This window comes from Colobus angolensis, unplaced genomic scaffold (genome assembly GCF_000951035.1).
Source record: "Colobus angolensis palliatus isolate OR3802 unplaced genomic scaffold, Cang.pa_1.0 Scaffold5, whole genome shotgun sequence".
NCBI lineage: Eukaryota > Metazoa > Chordata > Mammalia > Primates > Cercopithecidae > Colobus > Colobus angolensis.
Genome location: NW_012118487.1, coordinates 18,095,057 through 18,119,968, shown reverse-complemented (window position 1 = coordinate 18,119,968; position 24,912 = coordinate 18,095,057). Strand labels below are relative to the sequence as shown.

At 37.0% G+C, this 24,912-nt stretch overlaps 1 protein-coding gene and 1 pseudogene across 7 annotated transcripts in view; both read left to right on the top strand.

Moving 5' to 3' along the window:
• The window catches only part of CLCN3 (chloride channel, voltage-sensitive 3), a 107,438-nt gene that overhangs the window by 58,029 nt on the left and 24,497 nt on the right, over nucleotides 1-24,912 (top strand). For 4 of the 6 annotated variants that reach the window (XM_011959628.1, XM_011959624.1, XM_011959629.1 and 1 more), the window contains 7 exons: nucleotides 6,319-6,476; nucleotides 12,454-12,553; nucleotides 13,851-14,038; nucleotides 17,519-17,641; nucleotides 19,104-19,310; nucleotides 22,575-22,655; nucleotides 24,138-24,683. In XM_011959628.1, coding sequence (XP_011815018.1) covers nucleotides 6,319-6,476; nucleotides 12,454-12,553; nucleotides 13,851-14,038; nucleotides 17,519-17,641; nucleotides 19,104-19,310; nucleotides 22,575-22,655; nucleotides 24,138-24,683 — 1,403 coding nt within the window. The remainder of the gene's footprint in view (nucleotides 1-6,318; nucleotides 6,477-12,453; nucleotides 12,554-13,850; nucleotides 14,039-17,518; nucleotides 17,642-19,103; nucleotides 19,311-22,574; nucleotides 22,656-24,137; nucleotides 24,684-24,912) is intronic. The other 2 variants (XM_011959627.1, XM_011959630.1) reach the window with 2 other exon arrangements.
• LOC105524393 lies at nucleotides 14,088-16,225 on the top strand (annotated as a pseudogene). The gene has a single exon (XR_001003754.1). The product of XR_001003754.1 is annotated as a heterogeneous nuclear ribonucleoprotein M pseudogene (transcript).

Sequence of the window (24,912 nt, the reverse complement as noted above, 5' to 3'; positions counted from 1 at the left end):
CAGCATCTGCCTCCAAGGCTCCAGCCGTCTTCCCACCCCTCGGCCTTCTGAGGAGCTGGGACTACAGACGTGCACCACCACACCCAGCTAATTTTTATATTTTTAATGGAGTCGTGGTTTCACCATGTTAGCCAGGTTAGTCTCAAACTCCTGGCCTCAAGTGAGCCGCCTGCCTCAGCCTCCCAAAGTGCTGGGATTACAGGTGTGAGCCACCACACCCAGCCTTTGAAATATTATTTTAGGAAAAAAGGAGGAGGTATACTTTATGTAAAAGAGAACTTTATGCTGTGACAGTACCTAAAAGATACATCCTTTATTCATGTGTAAGATGAAATTGAGAGGTAAAATTGGATATACCGTTGCTTTAAAAAAATTTTTAACATACATGATTTTTTGTACTTATCTCATTTTAGCCTATATAAGTTATATCTTTTTTGTTTTTTTGGTTTTTTGGTTTTTTTTGAGACAGAGTCTTGCTCTGTTGCCCAGGCTAGAGTGCAGTGGTGCAATCTTGGCTAACTGCAACCTTCATCTCCCAGATTCAAGCGATTCTCCTGCCTCAGCCTCCTGAATAGCTGGAATTACAGGTGCCTTCCACCACACCCAGCTCATTTTTGTATTTGTAGTGGAGACGGGGTTTCATCATCTTGGTCAGGCTGGTCTTGAACTCCTGACCTTGTGATCCACCCACCTCGGCCTCCCAAAGTGCTGGGATTACAAGCGTGAGCCACTGCGCCCGGCTGTAAGTTATATCTTACACAAATCTAGGTTTCAGAGAATTATATGCAAAGAAACAGTGCAATAGGATTATTTTAAAGCCATTGTTATTGTTAGAAAACATAATACCTTTAAAATTTCTTTTCACATTAGAAATACAGTGACTTCTCCCCAGTTTAGGATAGAAATTTTCCTTTTCCTCCCCTTCTTTATACTATTCAGGTTTCCATGTTTGACAGAACAAATTACAAAATTTATAAGAGAAATTTTTTATAAGAGAAATACTTGAAATGTCACATACTAAAGTAAATGTTTGGATGTTTGAAAATTTTCTGATTTTCAGAGATTTTGAATTGCTGAATCGTTCTGTAAATTGAGATGTTAAGAGTAGTTTCCACAGAGTAATTATTTGAAAGTCACTGAAAGCAAGACACATGTCTGATGTAAATGTGTATTGCACTACTGTACCTTTTTATACCTTATAAAAGTGAGAACAGCAGTCTGTACTTTTCCACTTTGTCATTCATAAGTCTATTGGAGAAATGTATGTTTTGTTTGCTTATTATCTTCATACTGCAAATAGCCTGGAAATTCTTTAAGTGGGGCTAGCAATGTATTATCGATACATGTTAAGTGGTATAGAAATTTCACTTTTTATTTTTTGCATAAAGAGAATAAGATCAGTAGTCCATGTTTCTTCAGCTCTACTCAGAGAAGGGCAATGTAGGAGGGAAAACGAAGTTTGCAAAGTATTTCATAGTAAGCTTTTTCTTAAAGGAACTTCAGACTTACAGAAGTTTAAAAATAGTGGAAAGAATCCCATATACCTGTCACCCCAATTCCTGAAATGTTAATATTTTACCACATTTGTTCATTATGTCTCTATTCTCCAAGTATGTATATGGCATTATATGTAATAAGTAGCATTTTATATAGATACAGGGCATGTATGCACTATATATTTTTTTGTGAGCCATGTAAAGAGTAAAATGCAGATGTAACATGCTTTTATTCCTAAATACTTCAGTGTGTATTCCCTCAAGAAAGGGCATTTTCTTCTGTATAGCTACCGTACACTTCTACACTTTTCAAAATCAGAACATTTACGTTGATACCATACTATGACATGATCTGCAGACCATTTTCCAGTATGCCAGTTGTCCCACTGTGTCCTTTAGTACAAAAGAAAAAAGGTTTTTTTCCTGGTCTAGGAGCTAATTCTGCAGCACATGTTACATTTAGTTGTTTTAATCTAGAACAGTTCTTCAGTTCTTTATCTTTCATAATCTTGACATTTTTGCAGAGTACAATCCATGTATTTTGCAGAATTTGCCTTAGTTTGGGTGTATCTGATTTTTCCTTATAAGATTCATTTTATGCATTTTTGGTCAGAATACCACAGAAGTACTGTACATCTTACCAGAAAGCCGTAAGTGGCTTTTGATTCTTCCCTGCAAATGCATTTTCTCAATGATCAGTTCTAATATTATGTGGAAAGCAGAGTCAGAGATTCTCACATATGTCAAGATATTATAAGTGTTCCTTATATATTCTCCAATTGCTTTTTCTCAAGAAACTGTGTGGCCTTTCAGGTAGCTTTTACAAAGTGGAAGTCACTGCATAAAATTAGGATGAGGGGGGCGGGGAAGAGCTTTATTAAAGCTTTAAGTTTAAGCTTTTGAGTATGTATTGTATGTAAATGAACATGGGCATCATGATGCAGGGATTGGGCCTTTAAACCTTTGGCCAAGAATGGTATCAATTATTATTATATATATTTTTTGGAGTACTTCTGTTAAAACACTCAAATCAGTGTGCCACTCTCCTTTTAGAAGTTTTATACCTTTCCAAGGTACACTTTTTTTTTTTTTGAGACAGAGTTTTGCTTTGTCGCCCAGGCTGGAGTGCATTGGTGCAATCACAGCTCACTTCAGCCTCTACTTCCCAGGCTCCAGCAGTCCTCCCAGTTCAGCCTCCTGAGTAGCTGGGATTACAGGTGCACACCACCATGCCCAGCTAGTTTTTGTAGAGATGGTGTTTTGCCATGTTGCCCAGGCTGGTCTCCAACTCCTGAACTCAATCTATCCGTCCTCCTTAGCCTACCAAAGTGCTGGGATTACAGACATGGACCACCACTCTGGGCTTCCAAGGCAGGCATTTAAAGTAATAAATAGGGAGATAAGCGAGAACCCTGTTGGGCCTGGTAGAAGCAAACAAACATTCATTAGTACTATTACACTGTTTAAAATATTATCCCCTTCTATATTCATGTCTGTTCTTACTGCCTCTTAGAATTATGAAAAAAACCTACTCTATAGTTTATTTGGCTTATATCTCAGCGGTAATAAAATTAGTTAATAGTATTGGCATCGTGGTTCTTTGTGCATTCCTCCCTTATCCCACCCCCAAATTGATTTCAAATGATCTCTTGCTCTAGTCTAAGAATGTTTATAGTGATTACGAAAAGTTCAGATTCTGGCTTTAACATATATAATTGTTTATTTATCTGTAAACACAGGAGAATGCATTTGTTTAAACCAGAAAGATGGCAAGAGTAGTCTGGTAATTTTGCTCCATTCCTTAAAAGTCCTATAATAAAATAAACATATCTTGTGTTTTATTTTTACAGTGTTTTTTTAAACATTAGTATAGAGTGCCACTTCTTATATTCTATATCAAATAATTAGTTACATTTTCAATAATAAACTCTGGGTAATTTTTGGCATTAAAATCTGCATTACTAAATAATTTGAGGATATAATTTATAATCACTTATGCTAAAATCAGCTATTTGAAATTATGTGTGAGGTTTTCAAAGTTCATAGTGCTTTGAAAAAAATTTAAATGTTTCTTTGTTTATGTATCTTTATTATAAACTGTAGCATATATCATACAACTGTCAAGGATGCTGATAGATACTTAATATTTAAAGGTGACTTGTCTAAAGTTACTCAGCTGTCCAGGACTAGAATCTGGGCCTTTTGGTAACAATTCATTGCTCTGTTTACTTAATTGATGATTGGATTCATTAGAATTTCTCTATTTTCGTAGCTGTCTCCATGGTTCTATGAAAATACTGTATTTGCTTATACATATATGTATACCTGTAAATACAAAGTAGAAAATGAAAGTTCATTTTCTGCTTTTGACACTTCTAATCCCCAGAGATAACCTTTATTAATATGTTGTCTCATGTTTGGTCAAACTGTTTTCTCTATATTGTGTGTATTACTGTATAAATTTTGCATAGTAATTTGCATATTAAAAATGCTGATCTATACCTGGCCCTTTTTAAAAAACTGCCATATATTGTAGCCAGTTTTTATACCAGTATATATTGATCAACCTTATTCTTTTTAACTGCTGCATTATATATAAATTACATGATTTCAATCATTACCAATAGATGAGACATTTCCATTGGTTTGAATTTTTCAGTATTACAAATAGTGGTTCAATTAAATATTTAAGCCTTTGTGCACTTGTAGAATTAATTCCTAGAAGTAGAACCCTTATATTTTGATAGGTATTTCCAAATTGCTTCCCAAAATACTTGTATCTCTTTACTTCCACTGTCAAGTCTAATAATTTTCACTTGGATTATCATATTTCTTACCCAGCCTGTTTTTTACACTCTAAATTCTTTTTATTTTCTTTTCCTTTTTTTGTGAGACAGCATCCTCCTCTGTGGCCCGGCTGAAATGCAGTGGCGTGACAACCAACGTGGGCTCAAGCAGTTCTCCCAACTTAGCCTACTGAGTAGCTGGGACTGCAGCCACATACCACCATGCCCAGCTTTTTTTGTTTGTTTTGTATTTTTAGTAGAGATGAGGTTTTGCCATGTTGCCCAAGCTGGTCTCAAATTCCTGAGCTCAAGCAATCCACCCATCTCAGCCTCCCAAAATGCTAGGATTACAGGTGTGAGCCACTGCGCCTGGCCCAAACTCTTTTTCTAACAGTAATATAAATTGTCTTTTACAGAGTATACTCATATATGTTTCTTCTTTCAGAAGTAGGTGTTAAGTGTGTCTAACATGGAATGTATAACTGTAATTCTCATTGTGAAACCATAGCCTAATTTATTTCAAATTACAATTTAAAATTCATATTTTTTAGGAAGTTTTCTTAGATTAATCCACCTAGTTCCAAGTGCTATAGTCCCAAGATTTCTTTTTTTTGTAACAAATTAAATATAAGTAACATGACTAGAATTGCAGTTAAAGAATATTGGAACCTTGGAACTTCAGTATTTGAACTTTATTTTGAAATGTAATTTCTTATATTATAAAAATATATTGCAACTGGAAGTCAGGAGTAGTTTTTTTTTAAATTATCTTTGTATCTGCTACACTGTAAAGTGCTATTTATATAAAAAAAATTCTTAATAGAAGTCTTCAGTTGTAAAGTCTATCAGCCATGTGCCAAATCCTGTCCTTCACCTGTTTTGTAAATAAAGTTTTATTGGAACATATTCAGACTCATTCATGAACATATTGTCTATGTTTTTTTTGTGCTACTATGGCAGAATTGAGTTGTGGCAACTGTGTGGCATCCAAAGCCTAAAATATTTACTCTCTGGCTCTTTGCCAACCCGTTTTAGATTATAAGCACTTTGGCATTAATATGTTTTTGTTTTCTTTCTGTAGCACATAGTAAGATGTTCTGCCCACATTGTGCATAATTTATGGGTTTATATAAGGATTTATGCAAGTGTAGCTGCAAGAAAAAAAAACCTAGAAGTGAACTTGCTAGATTGAAGAGCATCTGTGTATATTAAATTTTATTAGCTTTCACCTTCCCAAAGAGATTATTCCATTTCATACTTAAACTACTAATTTTGTGATAGGACTTCTTTCTCCAAAGGTTTGCTAACTTAGTGCATTCACACACTTCATCTTTACTAATCTGATAGAGGGAAATGATATTGTGGATTTGATTTGCTTTTCTTTTTATGTGTTAGATTGAGCTTATTTTCATATTTAAAAGCCACTTGTATTTCTTTTTCTTGAGCTATCTTTTAATGTCCTTCCTGATACATTTCTCAAGTCTGTGATACTCATGTAAGATATATGGTGAATGTGTGTCAGAGGTTTATTTGACTCTAATGAGGAAACCTGCCTGATGACAAGGCTGATTGAGAGGAGGATGTGTGAGATGAAGTGTATATCATCAGTGAAAGAAAGCAAATTCTTACAGGGCAATAACAAAAACCACCACTCTAAGGGTTATTTTTTCTACTGGATGGAATTCATTTGCATTTTACCAGATAAAAATTACTATTTTCAATTTATCTTTTACAAGTCATTTTCTAATTTTACAGAGTCATTCCCTAATCAGAATAGTCTTCAAAATTCTCCAGAGCATCAGGTGACTATTATGCAGGCTAATTGTTGACACTCAGATTTAACTTTAAAAGGACATGCCATAATATTTTGGCCTTATTTCCAAGTTTGGGATAATTTTTCTTAACATTTTTCTCTAACTGAAATGATTTCAAGTGATATTATTTCTGCATGACTTAATAATGAACTTCTAAGAAGGTCACTTAGCTCACGATTGTGTCTTCTAAAACTTACTCATCTTTCCTTTTTTCTTGTGTAGGAACTCATTATACAATGACAAATGGAGGCAGCATTAACAGTTCTACACATTTACTGGATCTTTTGGATGAACCAATTCCAGGTGTTGGTACATATGATGATTTCCATACTATTGATTGGGTGCGAGAAAAATGTAAAGACAGAGAAAGGCATAGACGGGTAAGTGTTTTTAGTAAAAATTTTTTAAAATATAGTGCATAATTAGATCTTTTAATAATGTATTTCTGCCAATGATCTCGGGCTGCCAAAATATGTTTACATTTAATATAAGTAAATGTCTTCATTTCATATGTGGTACAGATTTTTTTCTTCTTCTAGGTTTAATTTTTTTAGTTTACTTATACCCTGTATCTTTCCAGAAAGGATTTCAGGTAGCTAAAAAACAAGGAAATATAATAAGACAAAATAAGAAGGAAAGGGAAAAATACAGCACAGGAGTTGGGGGGAAGAACAAGCCAAGTTCAAGATATGGAGATCAGCATGATTTTTGCCTTTGAGCAACCCACCAGCTAAGGCAAAAAAGGAAACTCATTGCATAACTCTTACCTATGGAAAAAGAAGAAATCTACTAGGGGCAGATAGTTTTGTGGAATTTTGCTGTTTTCTTTTACCTGTTTTCCCAGTATTTGATTCTGAGATATTTCTCAACTTGGATCCCAAATAAAGCTTATTGAATGTTATAATGTTTTACTGTTTTTTTTAAAAAAATGGCTTTAACATATAAAAGTACAATTTATGGATCCTTTTTGTTTGTGGTCATGACTTACATTGATAATGTAATCCAAAATACATTTTTTATTTATTTATTTTTGAGACGGAGTCTCACTCTTCTGCCCAGGCTGGAGTGTAGTGGTGTGATCTTGGCTCACTGCAATCTCCACCTCCTGGATTCAAGCGATTCTCCTGCCTCAGCCTCCTGAGTAGCTGGGACTACAAACATGTGCCACCATGCCTGGCTAGTTTTTATACAAAACACGTTTTTTTTAAAAAACAAAAATTTTTTTTTTCTTTTTTTTTGAGACTATCGCCCATTCTGTTGCCCAGACTGGATTGCAATGGTGCAATCTTAGCTCACTGCAGCCTCTGCCTCCCAGGTTCAAGCGATTCTTGTACTCAGCCTCCTGAGTAGCTGGAATTATAGGTGTGTGCCATCATGCCAAGCTAATTTTTGTATTTTTAGTAGAGATGAAGTTTTTCCATTTGGCCAGGCTAGTCTCAAACTCCTGGCCTCAAGTGATTGGCTGACCTCAGCCTCCCAGAGTAGAAAATCTTTTTGAAAAATAAAATTCCAAATCTCAAAAGGCCCTATGTAATTTTGGTATTGGAAATTTACTTGTCAATGACAATGACTAGTTACACAAATTATAAGCTTCCATATTAATGTATATGTGTGTGAAACCTGAAATTCAAATTATATTGTTTATGATAGGTACAGCTTCTGAGATTCATCAGATGATATTTGTCTTAGGGCATATCTAAAAATAAAATATAATACATGAAATCAGTGCTTTAATCTAATGATTCTTAAATGTTTTGGTCTCAGATCCTCTTTAAACTCTTAAAAAATATTGAATAGCCCCAAGGAGCCTTCGTTTATGTGGTTTTTATCAATGGATATTTACCATATTAGACACTAAAACTGAGAATTTTTAAAAATAAAAAATAGTAACATAGTATATAACATAGTATCTGTGATACTACGTTCATAAAATTTTAGAGAAAACTGAGTTCTAAGGAAACCAAAACAGTCTGGTCATAGTGGCTCATGCCTGTAATCCCAATGCTTTGGAAGGTTGAGGCAGAGGATCGCTGGATCCCAGGAGTTTGAGACTAGCCTGGACAAGTTTGGAGACTCTATCTCTACACAACAAAGCAAAAATTAGCTGGGTGTAGTGTCTTGTGCCTGTGTTCCTAGCTACTCGGAAAGCTGAGGTGGGAGGATCCCTTGAGCCTGGGAGTTCTAAGTTACAGTGAATTATGATTGCACCACTGCCCTCCAACCTGGGTGATAGAGCAAGACCCTGTCACCCTCCAAAACAAACAAAAACCACTTTTTTCTCTGAGTATGTAGATAGTTAGTGTACAGTTCTTGAAAACATTGCAAATGGTATAGCAATATATGAAGTAGCCAGTATGTGTCCTAGCTAATTTTATCAATCATCTCTCTTCCTAGACCAATCAAATATTTTTCAATATTTTGATCCATACTTATTGTATAAATGAAGTTTTTTAAAGCTGGAAAATTCCACACATTTATATACTTACTATTGTTCTTAAAAATTATTATTATTATTTTGAGCAGAGTCTTGCTGTGTTGCCCAGACTGAAGTGCAGTGGTGCAATCTCGACTCTCTGCAACCTCCGCCCTCCAGGCTCAAGCAATTCTCGTGCTTCAGCCTCCCAAGTCACTCGGATTACAGGTGTGCACTACCACGCTGGCTAATTTTTGTAGTTTTAGTAGAGATGGGGTTTCGCCATGTTGGCCAGGCAGGTCTCAAAGTCCTGGCCTCAAGTGATCCATCTGTCTCAGCCTCCCAAAATGTTGGGATTACAGGTGGGAGCCACTGCTCCCGGCCTATATTAAATTTTAAAGTCTTTCTATGTCAGGCCATATACCCAATCTAATTCTTTTTTTCTGTGAACTTTTTTGTTATACTTGTAGCCTTCCTACCCCAGATGATTTCGAAGCAAATTGACATTCTGTAATTTCAAATATTACTATTTCAGTATTTTACAAAATGGTTGCAGTTTAATTGTTGTTCCTTTTTTATTTATTAGCTTGCATATTTCTATAGAGAGTTTACCCCACATCAACCATTTGGATTCCCTGAAGTAAAGATGGTACAGGAAAGGGAGATACCTTGAAATACTAGGTTCCTTAGCATCCTCAAAGTTGACCAATGAGATTTTTTGCTTGTTTGGTGGTTGTTTGTTTCTGTGTCTTCATGGACTCATGGTTTTAAGCATATTTGTGTTTTAATCATCACTGTTATTATTCTTATTGATGTTCATGTTATTCCATTTTAGATTAGTGGGAGCTTATTTAGTTTGCTATCTGTGTCCTTTGTCATGTCCTTAGATAATCCTAATCCTAATCCTGATTCATCATAGGCATTTCCTGCAGCAAACCTGGAATCAGCCATTTTGCCAAGAAGCTCTCTGATTCCATTGAAGGAAAATATAATATAGGTACAATCTGGACATTAGGTGATACTTGTTGCTTCTGGGTTGGCTATTGTTTCTAGCCTCCTAAGTGTATATGACTCTTCTAATTTGAATTCATGCCTATAGGGCTAAACCTCTAGTTCTTAAATTTGCTCTTCCTTTAAGTCATGCCAAAAACCTGAACATCACAAACATAGTCATTTCATTTACCCCATAATACACACATACAACATTGTCAGAATAACAGTACCAACACCATCTCCAACAATATACCTACTGAAATATTTTAGGTAATCTGCCTCCAGCCTCCCGGGTAGCTGGGACTGCAGGTGCACACCACCATGCCTGGCTAATTTTTTTTTTTTTTTTTTTTTGAGACAGAGTCTCGCTGTCTCCCAGGCTGGAGTGCAGTGGTGTGATCTCGGCTCACTGCAAGCTCCGCCTCTCGGGGGTCACACCATTCTTCTCCTGCCTCAGTCTCCCTAGTAGCTGGGACTACAGGTGCCCGCCGGCACGCCTGGCTAATATTCTGTGTTTTTAGTAGAGACGGGGTTTCACTGTGTTAGCCAGGATGGTCTCAATCTACTGACCTCGTGATCCACCCACCTCGGCCTCCTAAAGTGCTGGGATTACAGATGTGAGCCACTGCGTCTGGCCTTTTTTTTTTTTTTTTTTAAAGAGACTGGGTCTTCCTATGTTACCCAGGCTGGTCTGAAACTTCTGGCCTCAAACCGTTCTCCTGCCTTTGCTTTCCAAAGTGCAGAGATTACAGGCATGAGCCACTGCGTCTGGCCTATCCTTTATTTATTCCACCACAGTTACACCTACAAATTACTTTGTTGTAAAGTCCCTTGGAATAGTTTCTTCTGTGGCGTTATGTTACCAGTTAGATGCACCTTCGATTCATTTAACTTTATTTCAATTTTTAAGGTTTGCTTTTTAGATTTAGTTTTGTTTTATTATACATATATGAAGTATTTCCATGGTTCAAAGTTAAATGTACAAAGCAGGTATGTTTGAAGAAGTCTAGTTTCTTTCTCTGTCCCATCCAACCCATTGTCTTCTTCCCCTTATAATAATTTGCATTTATACCTTTATGGTTTATCTTCTGATTTTTAAAAATATAAGCATGAATATTTATATTCCTGTCTTTCAGCATACTTTTAGCCATCTTGCTTTTTTCCTGCATAATACTACATGTATCTCATCCTTTTTAAATTGCTGCAGAATTTTTCATTACATAGGTATACTGCAATTTATTTATCTGATGCTGTATTGATGAATATTTAAATGATTTCCAGATTTTAGGAATGGTGATGATTGAACTCTCTGTACATATATCTTTTTTACTTGGTACACTCCATCAAGCAACTATTTAAGTGACTGACTGGTGCTGTGCAAGCAGTTATATAAAGAAAACAGTGGTGACTCAGTCTGAAAACGGCTTAATGTTATCATGTTTTCTTCCACATTATTTTTATTGAGGAAAAGCAACATGGAGTTTAGTGATTATTTTTGAAAGAAATAACCTATTTCTAATTCTAAAGAATGGTTAATATCTGTGTTTGGTTGCTTATAGGGTAGAAGGGATAAAATTGCCTTGTTCAACTTAGAACTTACTGTGTCATTTTAGTGGGGCATTGTGACTTCAAATAGATCCGATGCTTGAAATAGACTGGGTCATTGAATTCCAGCTGTAGCCCTCCTTCAGAACAGTTGAGCACTGAAGTCCTGGGCTGAAAGTATGGCTTTTTTTTTGAGATGGAGTCTAGCTCTGTTGCCCAGGCTGGAGTGCAATGGCATGATCTCAGCTCACTGCCACCTCCACCTCCCGGGTTCAAGTGATTCTCTTGCCCCAGCTTCCCAAGTAGCTGGGATTACAGACACCCACCACCACACCCAGCTAAGTTTTGTATTTTTAGTAGAGATGGGGTTTCGCTGTGTTGGCCAGACTGGTCTCAAACTCCTGACCTCGTGATCCACCCGCCTCGGCCTCCCAAAGTGTTGGGATTACAAGCATGAGCCACCGTGCCCATCCGAAGATACGGCTTTTTAAAGCAACAATCCTAGTAGAACAGAAGAGAGGTGCTGACTAGTAAGGAATTTAGGTTTAGAAGTACATTCTTAGTAAGAGAAGTGAGACTTATCTTCTTGTGTTTTAGTATAGTGAGATCTGGATCAAATCTATTACTCTTGTTAATCTCCTAACTTCCTACACTATATTCAGTAGAGGACACTTTTGCCTTACACAGTAAAGAAAGAGCCTCTGGATTCTACCAGTGGGATCGGAGCTCTCCAAACCTGCGTATTAAAAGGCCTATAAGTTTTGGGGAGTCTGTTTGTCCACATGATTATTCTATAATACATTGTATTTATGGACATGGTATTATTATACACAGATCCTGTCTTTTAAAGAACATTATAATCTACTTAACTGCTAGGACCAGAGAATGACTGATAATTCAAACCATATTGTCTTATAGAAGACATATGTAAAAGATAGTTATGTGTACCAACTGAAGTTCAAATTTGATTCAATTTAAAACAATCTAGGTCAGATTTTATATAGCTTGTGGACCCTTTGTAGTCAAATCTCAAGGTTCTTATTAAAATGCAGATCTTGGCTGGGCACGGTGGCTCACACCTGTAATCCCAGCATTTTGGGAGCCGGAGGCAGGTGGATCATTTGGGCTCAGAAGTTCGAGACCATCCTAGCCAACATAACGAGGCCCTGCCTCATTTATTAAAAGAAAAAAACTTTTTTAATAAAAAGTAAAAGCAGATCTTGGGTAAAGACATGTAGTCTGGTTTACAGGTATAAATAACAACTGTCTGTAATGTAGTGATTTTGCCAGAGACTAGTTCAGAAATTACTGTTCTATGTATGGTAAATGAGAAAAATTGCTAGATTCTAGAATTGTGGCTTCTATTCATAGTTGGAAAAATGAAGCATAAACATTTCTAATTTCAGATCAACAGCAAAAAGAAAGAATCAGCATGGGAAATGACAAAAAGTTTGTATGATGCGTGGTCAGGATGGCTAGTAGTAACACTAACAGGATTGGCATCAGGTAAAGAAAATTTTTCTAGAAATCCTTTTTTAGTTAACAGAAGTATAAATTGTTCTTCCCTCCTTCCCTCAATTTTTTCTCAGGTACCATTGGATTTTAAAAAGCATTTGTTTCTCTTCTTCAAAAAATCTTAAATATAAGACTAAGAGGCAGGAGGCTTCCACATTTAGTCTTGGCTCTGTCACTTTACGTGTTTATCCAGCTTGGTTGATCTTTCTAGACTCAGTTTCTATATCTGTAAAATAAGTGTTTTGGATCAGATGATCAATAAAGTATCTTTTGATGTTTACATCATAATAAATAGCTAATATTTATTGAGTGTTTCCTATGTGTCGTACACTGTTCTAAAAACTTTATATGTATTTAAACCTCACCGCAATCCTATGGTGCCAGTGCTATCATTATCACCATTTTACAGATGAGGAGACTGAAGCAGAAGAAAAGTAACTTAGTCTGACTGAGGTCATACAGCTTAGTAAATGGCTAAACCAGGATTTGAATTAAAGTCTTCTAGCTCAAGACCTATCCCCTTCATCATGCTATGCAGCATGGCCACGAAGTTTCAATGTGTGAGATTTTAAGAAAGAGCTGTTAAGGACCTGAAAACAAGTATTAAGCACTGTTATAATCACTTTCAGCTTCCATGATGGCAGATTATGTTCAGAAGACCACAAAAATTAAAATTTTTGTAGAGAATAAAGTACTGATAATTCTCATTGGCATGCATAATAATTTTATGGCCTCTGTGTATGTAACCCACTGATCTTTTTATATAAGAAGGACCCAGATTTGACCATAAATTTGTGTATTTTTTATATTCTCCCTGTAAAATCATCTTGATGTACGGTTTTCTGTAATTTAAGAGAAATATAAATATTACTTCTGTGAGTTTCAGGAATTATTTCTAATGGACGTTAAATTTTAATGAGATTGACATCATTCATAAGTCTGTTAATTATCTATTGAAAATTAGACTTGTGAACCTCCTGCCAAGTAGTTGTCTTTTGAAGATATTTTAGTATCTTTTAAACACTGTTTTTCCGATCACAATTAATTTGAATGATGTAACTTTTTAAAATTCCAAACAAAAATAGCAATTTTATTGTAAAAAAAAACTGTTTACAGTTTTAAAATATGTTTATAACTAAAATTTGAAGATCTTAAATTTATATATAGTTCGTAAATGACCCTTTATTTAGGAGTCTCCTGCTTTCCACTTGCCTTCTAACTAGATTGTTCTCGACTCCCAAAAAAATTGACTTTTTTTTTTTTTACCGTCCCCAACATATTTCTACAGGGGCATTGGCCGGATTAATAGACATTGCTGCCGATTGGATGACTGACCTAAAGGAAGGCATTTGCCTTAGTGCGTTGTGGTACAACCACGAACAGTGCTGTTGGGGATCTAATGAAACAACATTTGAAGAGAGGGATAAATGTCCACAGTGGAAAACATGGGCAGAATTAATCATAGGTCAAGCAGAGGTAAGTCTTGCTTTGTCTCAAGGTGAATTAATAATTGATATAGCACAAAGTCCAGATGCGGAGAAAATGGCGGCAGGGGTCGAAGCGGCGGCCGAGGTGGCGGCGACGGAGATCAAAATGGAGGAAGAGAGCGGCGCGCCCGGCGTGCCGAGCGGCAATGGGGCTCCGGGCCCTAAGGGTGAAGGAGAACGACCTGCTCAGAATGAGAAGAGGAAGGAGAAAAACATAAAAAGAGGAGGCAATCGCTTTGAGCCATGTGCCAATCCAACTAAAAGATACAGAGCCTTCATTACAAACACACCTTTTGACGTGAAATGGCAGTCACTTAAAGACCTGGTTAAAGAAAAAGTTGGTGAGGTAACATACGTGGAGCTCTTAATGGACGGTGAAGGAGAGTCAAGGGGATGTGCTGTTGTTGAATTCAAGATGGAAGAGAGCATGAAAAAAGCTGCGGAAGTCCTAAACAAGCATAGTCTGAGTGGAAGACCACTGAAAGTCAAAGAAGATCCTGATGGTGAACATGCCAGGAGAGCAATGCAAAAGGCTGGAAGACTTGGAAGCACAGTATTTGTAGCAAATCTGGATTATCAAGTTGGCTGGAAGAAACTGAAGGAAGTATTTAGTATGGCTGGTGTGGTGGTCCGAGCAGACATTCTTGAAGATAAAGATGGAAAAAGTCGTGGAATAGGCACTGTTACTTTTGAACAGTCCATTGAAGCTGTGCAAGCTATATCTATGTTCAATGGCCAGCTGCTATTTGATAGACCAATGCACGTCAAGATGGATGAGAGGGCCTTACCAAAAGGAGATTTCTTTCCTCCTGAGCGTCCACAACAACTTCCCCATGGCCTTGGTGGTATTGGCATGGGGTTAGGACCAGGAGGGCAACCCATTGATGCCAATCACCTGAATAAAGGCATTGGAATGGGAAACCTAGGTCCCGCAGGTGGAGGTGGAGGAAGCGTCCCTGGGATCGAGAGGATGGGTCCTGGCATTGACAGCCTCGGGGGTGCCGGCATGGAGCCCATGGGCGCAGGCCTGGGCCACGGCATGGATCGCGTGGGCTCCGAGATCGAGCTCATGGGCCTGGTCATGGACCGCATGGGCTCTGTGGAGCGTATGGGCTCCGGCATTGAGCGCGTGGGCCCGCTGGGCCTGGACCACATGGCCTCCAGCATCCAGCGCATGGGCCAGACCATGGAGCGCATTGGCTCAGGCGTGGAGCGCATGGGTGCCGGCATGGGCTTCGGCCTTGAGCGCATGGCCGCTCCCATCGACTGTGTGGGCCAGACCATTGAGCGCATGGGCTCTGGCGTGGAGCGCATGGGCCCTGCCATTGAGTGCATGGGCCTGAGCATGGAGCACATGGTGCCCGCAGGTATGGGGGCTGGCCTGGAGTGCATGGGCCCTGTGATGGATCGCATGGCCAGCGGCCTGGAGCGCATGGGCGCCAACAACCTGGAGCGGATGGGCCTGGAGCGCATGGGCGCCAACAGCCTGGAGCGCATGGGCCCTGCCATGGGCCCGGCCCTGGGCGCTGGCATTGAGCACATGGGCCTGGCCATGGGTGGTGTTGGCGGTGCCAGCTTTGACCGTGCCATCGAGATGGAGCGTGGCAACTTTGGAGGAAGCTTCGCAGGCTCCTTTGGTGGAGCTGGAGGCCATGCTCCTGGGGTGGCCAGGAAGGCCTGCCAGATATTGGTGAGAAATCTCCCATTCGATTTCACATGGAAGATGCTGAAGGACAAATTCAACGAGTGTGGCCACGTGCTGTACGCCGACATCAAGATGGAGAACGGGAAGTCCACGGGATGTGGTGTGGTTAAGTTCGAGTCGCCAGAGGTGGCCGAGAGAGCCTGCCGGATGATGAATGGCATGAAGCTGAGTGGCCGAGAGATTGACGTTCGAATTGATAGAAACGCTTAAGCAGTTGCCTTTTTTAAACATCGATACGAGACCTCTGAATTTGTATTTTTTCTTGTTAACCATTTTAATTTGTTGGCTGGAAGTATAAACATGTTTAAAAAATTCAGTTGCTTTTTGGGGTAATTTGAATTACTTTTTTAATGACGGGGGTTCCATTTGACTGTTTGCATTGAGATTGCAATGTGCGCAATTTTTTTTGTAGTTGTGGCATCTTGTTGACATCGAATATGACTTTGATAATAAATAACCAGTTCCTGAAAACAAAACAAAACAAAATAATAATTGATATAGCAAAATGTTTCCAGTTCATTTAATTATAGAATTAATCACATATTAGATGATTGCATACACATTAAATGGATCCACCCTCAACACATTGCAGCAAGAAAGAATTAAGTGCAGTATTGTTTCAAGAAGCTTTTGTATTGGTTAACTACATAGTCGTGTAACAAATCCTCTGGATTGTGATGCAAATATATTTGAGCTGTAGTAGAAAATAAGTGATAGTTATTGCAGTAAGATCTGTGTAAAGTTACTAAGAAGTCAAGTTATTAAAACTAATGTATTACTAAGATTGGGAAGTTTGAATTACGAAAGTATGATTATCAAATAATTTAGTAAAATCAACGTTTTACATAGAGATACATTGAAGACAACAGAGATTTTTATTTGTGGCATTATAGCATTTACATGATTAATTTACTATGATCTACAAAGAACATTTTAGAACTTAGGATATTATATGTATATTTTTTACATGATGACATGGATATTTTTTTTAAATTTTGTTTCAGCTGAACTTGAGAGCTAAAGTGTATATATTTGCGGTAACATGAGTAGTATGCTGTTTCTCACCTGGCTTAATTGAATTGAGTTTAATGCTCTTCTGGAAAGTTGCAGCAGAATGAAATCTGAGTGCTGTTACAATTTGTTTTCACCATTGTTTCCAAAAAGTGGTTTGTAGGCAGAGATTGAGTATAGCTGAGATGTCTTGGTCCCAAGACTTTAGGGATTAGGAAAAAGATTAAATGGGCTCACGACTCCTTGTATATATAGGCATTAATTTTTGGATTCTACTTAAATATTTTGTTCATATAAAGTTTTTATTATTGTGGAAATAAACCAGGAGACTTTTACACATTTTACTGAAGCTTCTTTTCTGTTCTTTTTTTTTTTTTTTTTGGTGGCAGGAGTGAAGTCTCACTCTGTTGCCCAGGCTGGAGTGCAGTGGCATGATCTCGGCTCACTGCAACCTCCGCTTCTGAAGGTTAAACGATTCTTCTGCCTCAGCCTCCTGGGTAGCTGGTATTACAGGCGCGCGCCACCATGCCTGGTTAATTTTTGTGTGTTTAGTAGCAATGGGGTTTCACCATGTTGGCCAAGCTAGTCTCGAACTCCTGACCTCAGGTTATCCACCCGCCTTAACCTCCCAGTGCTGGGATTACAGGCATGAGCCACCACGCCTGGCCATTTACTGAAGTTTCTTGTGACAAGCATTTGCATTAGAGGTGCAATGTAAATTAAATTCATACTCTTGAACTATTTTCTTTTTAGGGTCCTGGTTCTTACATCATGAACTACATAATGTACATCTTCTGGGCCTTGAGTTTTGCCTTTCTTGCAGTTTCCCTGGTAAAGGTATTTGCTCCATATGCCTGTGGCTCTGGAATTCCGGAGGTAAGCCAAGTAATATTTAGTGTCATTAAACATTATTATGGTGCTTAACTTTTTGTCCTTAGTGGTAATAGAATTTGGCTTTTCTGGAGGGAGGGGATAGTTTGTTCATAGTATGAAAAATTTTTTTAAAGTATAAGCTTTAAAATTAAAAAACTTGAAAAATATTATTCCCTATAGTCATTTGATCATTTACTATGGAGGTTGATTTTTTTTTTTTTTCTCTCACCACTAATTTAACACATGACTAGACAAATTTTCAGAAGATTTAGTTAAACATCAAGGGCCTGGAAGAACTAACTGTCTTGTGACCTAACAGTCTTTGATGGATTAGTTGTTATTTTGCTATTATGACCCTGATTTTTTTTTTTTTGGAGAATGAGTCTTGCTCTGTCACCCAGATTGGAGTACAGTGGTGCGATCTCAGCTCATCGCAACCTCTGCATCCCAGGCTCAAGCAATTCTTGTGTCTTAGCCTCCTAAGTAGCTGTGATTGCAGGCACGTGTCACCATGGCCAGCTAATTTTTCAATTTTTTTTTTTTTTTTAGTAGAGATGGGGTTTCACCATATTGGCCAGGCTGGTCTCAAACTCCTGACCTCAAGTGATCACCTGCCTCAGCCTCCCAAAGTGCTGGAATTACAGGTGTGAGCCACCGCACCTGGCTGTGACCCTGATTTTGATTCGTTCATTCTCTTTTTATAATTACCTTTTGATTAGATGTTAGTTATTCTTGAATTTGGCCATTTTATACTTTGAGAAGGTGGTTAATCACAGTGGGTCAGTAATGTAAACTTTTGGGTTTTATTTTTCATCACAATAGAGTAGAGTTACACAGAGGATTGATTGAACTTGTTTTGAACTTATTTCTTTTCTCTCTTATTTTTCTGTAGTTAAATAAGTTACCAACTTTTTCCTAATACATTTCTTTTTAAAATGAAATTGTAGTGATCTTTAAGGTTGTATCAAGAGTATCTTTCATAAAAAGCAATATCATGCAGTATATAGCAGTTGTCATTCATCCTTCTTGATATATAAAAAAGTATTCCACATAACTGTAGTACCTAGAGAAAACATATTATTTCTAACATAATGTCCAAAATATATTTAAAATATTATGCTTATTTTTACAACAGAAATATTCAAATTTGCCCTTTTTTTTGCTTGTGTAATTATAATCCTTATAATTAAGGTCTGTATTCCTTTTAACATGGCCTGATATTTGGATCTTGTTCCTGAGATGGAGTTACCCTCTCTCCTTTCTTGGGTAGAGAATTAGATTATAATATCAATTTATTATATGTAGCATAATAGGTAAAGTTTTTAAAAAATTAACTGTAAATGTTTCTGTAGGCTGCTAAAATTTGCAAGGTTGTTTTTGTGCGTAAAACAAGAAAATAACTTGGATTTGTTATATTCTTATGTTTCTTAAAGAACGTTAAGCTGCCTTAATCTTTGCCTTGTAGATTAAAACTATTTTAAGTGGATTCATCATCAGAGGTTACTTGGGAAAATGGACTTTAATGATTAAAACCATCACATTAGTCCTGGCTGTGGCATCAGGTTTGAGTTTAGGAAAAGAAGGTCCCCTGGTACATGTTGCCTGTTGCTGCGGAAATATCTTTTCCTACCTCTTTCCAAAGTATAGCACAAACGAAGCTAAAAAAAGGGAGGTAAGTGTCTTTTGTAGTTAATTTGACAGAAAAATGTATATTGTATAGTAATAGAATTTCTTAGTGTAAAAATAATAAATTCTGTATTCAGATAAAAAATGTTGAGATTAATGTGTGCTGCTTTTGTTTTTCCTGAATACTCTGTAACATCTTTCTGGAATCCATTCCCAGTGCTGCTCAGTTAGTCTTACATTTTAGAGAAACTTTATAGGTAGACAGCTGGTGTCCATTGGGTTTCAGTTGCATTTCTTGAAGATCTTCCTGTTTTCACTTTACCTTACGTCTTTCCTCTTCTGAAATGTTTTCTAAGCTTAGCTTTGTTTTTTACTCTTACTTTCAACATTAAGAGGTTGGGAAACCTTAATAGCTGTGTTTTCCTCCTGGAGGCAGCATCTGGTGCCAGTGTCAGTGATATGTGATATGAAAAATGCTATCCAGTGCCGTGGGGGAAGTTCTGAGGGCCTTTAGAAGCTCTTGAAGTTTAAATCAGAAATTCACATATTAAAAAGATTGCAGGAAATCCTTTTCCCCTTTGATTGTTTAAGGCAATTTCCTTTATTGTTTCTTTAGGCCAGCCTGAGATCTTCTACAAGACCTTGATACCTTGTATATATTATGTATTTCCTCTGATGTTTCTAGATTGCTCTGCGTATTTTCCTGAGTCTTTTATATTAGCTCTAGACTTTGGGAGCCCAGTCCCTTCCTATTTTCCAAATCTAAATCTACAGCCCTAGATGGTACAGAGATCTTCGGATTTTTTAGGTACGATTTTTTTAAAAACCTCATTAAATACTGGCAGAACCTTTTCATCTTGTTGGGTTTTTTTTATGTACTAGAACCAAAAAAGTAGAATATTTTATCAAACTGTTTGATCTTCAGTTGAAATAATTCTAGTACATTTTAATGTTCACATTAAAATATTGTCCTCGCATTGGCCATAGATATCCCAAAAGTGGGATACTTCAGATCGTCATAGTTTCATCTCTGAATAATTGTGATTCCAGTACTTTACTATACAACAAAAATAGCATTATTGATTCCTTTCTATGTATCTGGTACTGCGGCAGATACTTTACTTGGATTTTAAAACTTAATTTCACAGTAATTTATTAATATGGCCCTGTTATCCTCATTTATAGATTAGGAAACTAGGGCTGGAAACAGCTAACTAACTTGCCCGAGACCACATACCTAGTTAGTGGCGGAACGTGGATTAAAATTATTTATCTTTGACTCCAGTCTGTGGTTTTATGTACTACCTTACTGCCCTTACGACTGTGTGGGTATATATTTGTGTGTGTTCAAAATAAAACTCAAAACCATCCTGTAGTGTAGCAAGTTAGTGGCTAAGATGGAGCTAGAGCACCTGCTTCCTCAATTCAGTTCTTTTACTTTCTGCTGTACCTTTATGTTTTTTGGTAAGACTTTTATTTTAAATTCAAAAAATGTAATTAGATGTTTAGAAATTAAGTTTACCTAAATTTTAATGTTCGTACTGTAATGATTAATGTTAAGGTGTTGTTATCTTGTTACCTTAGTGTATATATAAATGGCAAGAATTCAGTTAGTTGAAAGCATTAAGGTCCCATAGTTTTGTGTAGACAAGAGGAGCGAGCATTGATATTTTTAAATTAAATGCTTCTTAGATACGTATGAAATGGATTAAAACGTGTATATGAGTTTTAGATACATAGGTGTTAGTTTGGTTGTAAATGCAGGATCAGGACAGTCAAATAAATATGTTTGCATTCCTTTTAGTAGGGGGGAAAAAAGGAGGTTAAATTTGCTCCCTTTCCTCCCCAAATAAACAGAGTCTACATTCTAATGCCAACAATTTAATTAAAACAAATATTTATTTATTTTTAATTCACCAAACTTTTATAAAGTATTTCCTGGATGCCAGGCACTGTTCTGAGCGCTTTCTATATATTTACTCAATCCTTAAGAGCTAAGGAGTATTATCACATTTCCATTTTAGAGAAGAGAAAACTGAGGCACATAGAGATTATCTACCTATAGTCATATAGCTAGTAAGTAGCAGAGCCATGATTTCAACACAGCAGCCTGACTATGGAGTTCATGATCTTAACCATTTACAGCTTAATTCTGATTATTTATCATTTCTCTTCTGGAAATGTAACAATTGACCATTTGAAGAAATACTTTAGGTAGCCTTGGATATTTGCTGGGTTAAAGTAGTGAAAAGAATACAGACTCCTGGCTAGGCGTGGTGGCTCACATCTGTAATCCCAGCACTTTGGGAGGTAGAGGCAGGTGAATCACTTAAGGTCAGGAGTTCGAGACCAGCCTGGCCAACATGGTGAAACCCCGTCTCTACTAAAAATACAAAAATTAGCCGGGCGCAGTGGCAGGTGCCTGTAATCCCAGCTACTTGGGAGGCTGAGGCAGGAGAATCAGTTGAACCCAGGAGTTGGAGATTGCAGTGAGTCTAGACTGTGCCATTGCACTCCAGCCTGAGAGACAAGAGAGAAACTCTGTCTCCAAAAAAAAAGGAATACAGGCTCAGAAAAATAATTACAAATAAAACCCTAGTGAAATTATAGATGTAGTTGGCTTCATACTGGTGGGAAGCAGACCACTACCAATTGATAGACCGGGGAGCTGGAGAGAGGACATGGAAAAGTGTCCTTGGATTTTTCTCTTCCTTTAATTTTTTTGTAGAGGTGTTAGTTGATGAGGCTGTAATTTGAGGAGCTGTTGTGTGTGCTTTCAGAATGAGGCTCTCTAGACTGACAGTATTTTAGCAGTATTTCACAGGGCATAGGGTAGTGAAAATATAGGGAGTCTTACAAGGTCTTCAGTTCCCTGCGTATCTTGCTAGGATTTGGAATAGAGTATTTATGGTGGAGCAGTTAGCTCTAAAATTTGAAGAAATGATATCCTATTTAAAAATAGCCGCACATCCCAGTTACTGCCCTCCCCTCTTATCTACACAAACATACATCTTGAAAATTATCTATATTCATTGCTTCCTCTTCTTTACACCCTATTCACATTAGTATATCTGGCAAAAAAATTTTTTAACTGAATAGTAAATGCATGACTGACCTTTCAATTAAAGCACAGGAGAAAGAAACAAATCTTAATAGAAGAAATGAATACTTGCCCTTTGCTTAGGGAGCAAGGAAACATGAAAATTCAATTCAGAAAATCCATTTGGAAAATTCAGGTAACATGAAGAATTTTTATTTGGTATGTGTGAATTTCTACGAAATTGTGAAATAAGCCATATCCTCTTTCTAGGTGCTATCAGCTGCCTCAGCTGCAGGGGTTTCTGTAGCTTTTGGTGCACCAATTGGAGGAGTTCTTTTTAGCCTGGAGGAGGTAGGTGAAAAGAATACAACAATTAAAACTATATATAATTACCATTGCAAATATATTTCACACATATTTCACACATTTCAGTTTTATAGGTGATGTAATAGGTAAAGAGTTTGTTTTCAAATTTAGTTTTCTAAAGTCATTTTCCACTCATTCTTACATAAGAAGTAAATGTTATTCATGCTCCATACCTGGAGGAAACTTTTGTTTTAATTTATTTATGTATAAATATTAGTAATTATTTAAAATCTAACTTTGTTGACATATTTAAAAGTAAGAAGATGTGAATTTGACTTAATAGAGGACACGTGAAACAATCTATTTCCATTGGCTAATTTCTGTATTTTTAGCAGAGACGGGGTTTCGCCACGTTGGCCAGGCTGTTTGTGTGTGTGTGTGTGTGTGTTTTGTTTTGTTGTTGTTGTTGAGATGGAGTTTCGCTCTTGTTGCCCAGGCTGGAGTGCAATAGCGTGATGTTGGCTCACTGCAACCTCCGCCTCCCGGGTTCAAATGATTCTACTGCCTCAGCTTCCCAAGCAGTTTTTGTTTGAAAAATTTTAGTCAAGTCCTATGTTGTGTTTTAAAGTTTTTCCCTGTGATTATTTCTGATACAGTTACTGATGGTTAAGGAAATAATTTTAGTCACTTCAGTGGATTATTTTGTTTTTGTTTTCTTTTCACATAAAAATGTAACCAGGAATTTTTTTTAAAATTTTTTTGACAAATAATAATTGTTTATGTTTATGGGGTATAATTTGATGTGTCTATACATGTATACATTGTGGAATAATCAAATCAGAGTGATTAGCAAATCCCTCAGATACTTATTATGTCCTTGTGGTTGTGAGAACATTTAAAATCCTCTCTTTTAGCTATTTTGAAATATATAGTACATATTATTAACTGTAGTCACTTTGCTGTTAAATAGAACACCAGATCTTATTCGTCCTGTGTAAGTTCATACCCATTGACTAACCTCTCCCCTTGCCCTGTTCACTTCCCCAACCCCCAGCCTCTGGTAACCCCTATTCTACTCTCTACTTCTATGAATTTAACTCTTTTAGTTCAAGAATGTTTTTAAATTTACTTTTTTCTTTTAGTTGTTTGTATGCTTTTTTCTTTTTTTAATGTAGAAGAGGCAAATTAAATGCATTATAAGCTAACAGGAGTTGGTGATGGTACATTTATTTTTAACTACCATGATTGAATTGAATGTGAAACTCATTTTGAAAATAAAACAGTGCTAGGTATTCTAAATATTTATTAGACATTCATGACCAGTTGATACTGTGAATTTGTAATGATGATCACCATCTCCAAAAATAATAATAACATCAATTTTCTTATTACCGTAAAATCCATTACATGTAAATTATAACTACAGCAAAATTTAGAGCTAGGATATTTACCATCCAAGTTATAATATATCAGAAACATCTTATAAAATTATAGCATTAATTTTTCTTTTCCTTTTCTTTTTTTTAGGTTAGCTATTATTTTCCTCTCAAAACTTTATGGAGATCATTTTTTGCTGCTTTAGTGGCTGCATTTGTTTTGAGGTCCATCAATCCATTTGGTAACAGCCGTCTGGTCCTTTTTTATGTGGAGTATCATACACCATGGTACCTTTTTGAACTGTTTCCTTTTATTCTCCTAGGGGTATTTGGAGGGCTTTGGGGAGCCTTTTTCATTAGGGCAAATATTGCCTGGTGTCGTCGACGCAAGTCCACCAAATTTGGAAAGTATCCCGTTCTGGAAGTCATTATTGTTGCAGCCATTACTGCTGTGATAGCCTTCCCTAATCCATACACTAGGCTAAACACCAGTGAACTGATCAAAGAGCTTTTTACAGACTGTGGTCCCCTGGAATCCTCTTCTCTTTGTGACTACAGAAATGATATGAATGCCAGTAAAATTGTCGATGACATTCCTGATCGTCCAGCAGGCATTGGAGTATATTCAGCTATATGGCAGTTATGCCTGGCACTCATATTTAAAATCATAATGACAGTATTCACTTTTGGCATCAAGGTAAGTACTAATGTAAGGTGATATTTGGGTAATCATGGCATGTTCAAAACTTGTATGTGAAATGAGAGAGGTGGTTGTTTCATAAGTGACTGAAAAAAGTACTTATCTTTTAAGTTTAATTTTAAGTAATGAAAAAGATAATTCCTTAGCATATGTTGTTGACCATGTTATTTGTTGCTATTTAACAAATTGCCCCCAAACCTTAGCAGCTTAAGGTAACTACTTATTT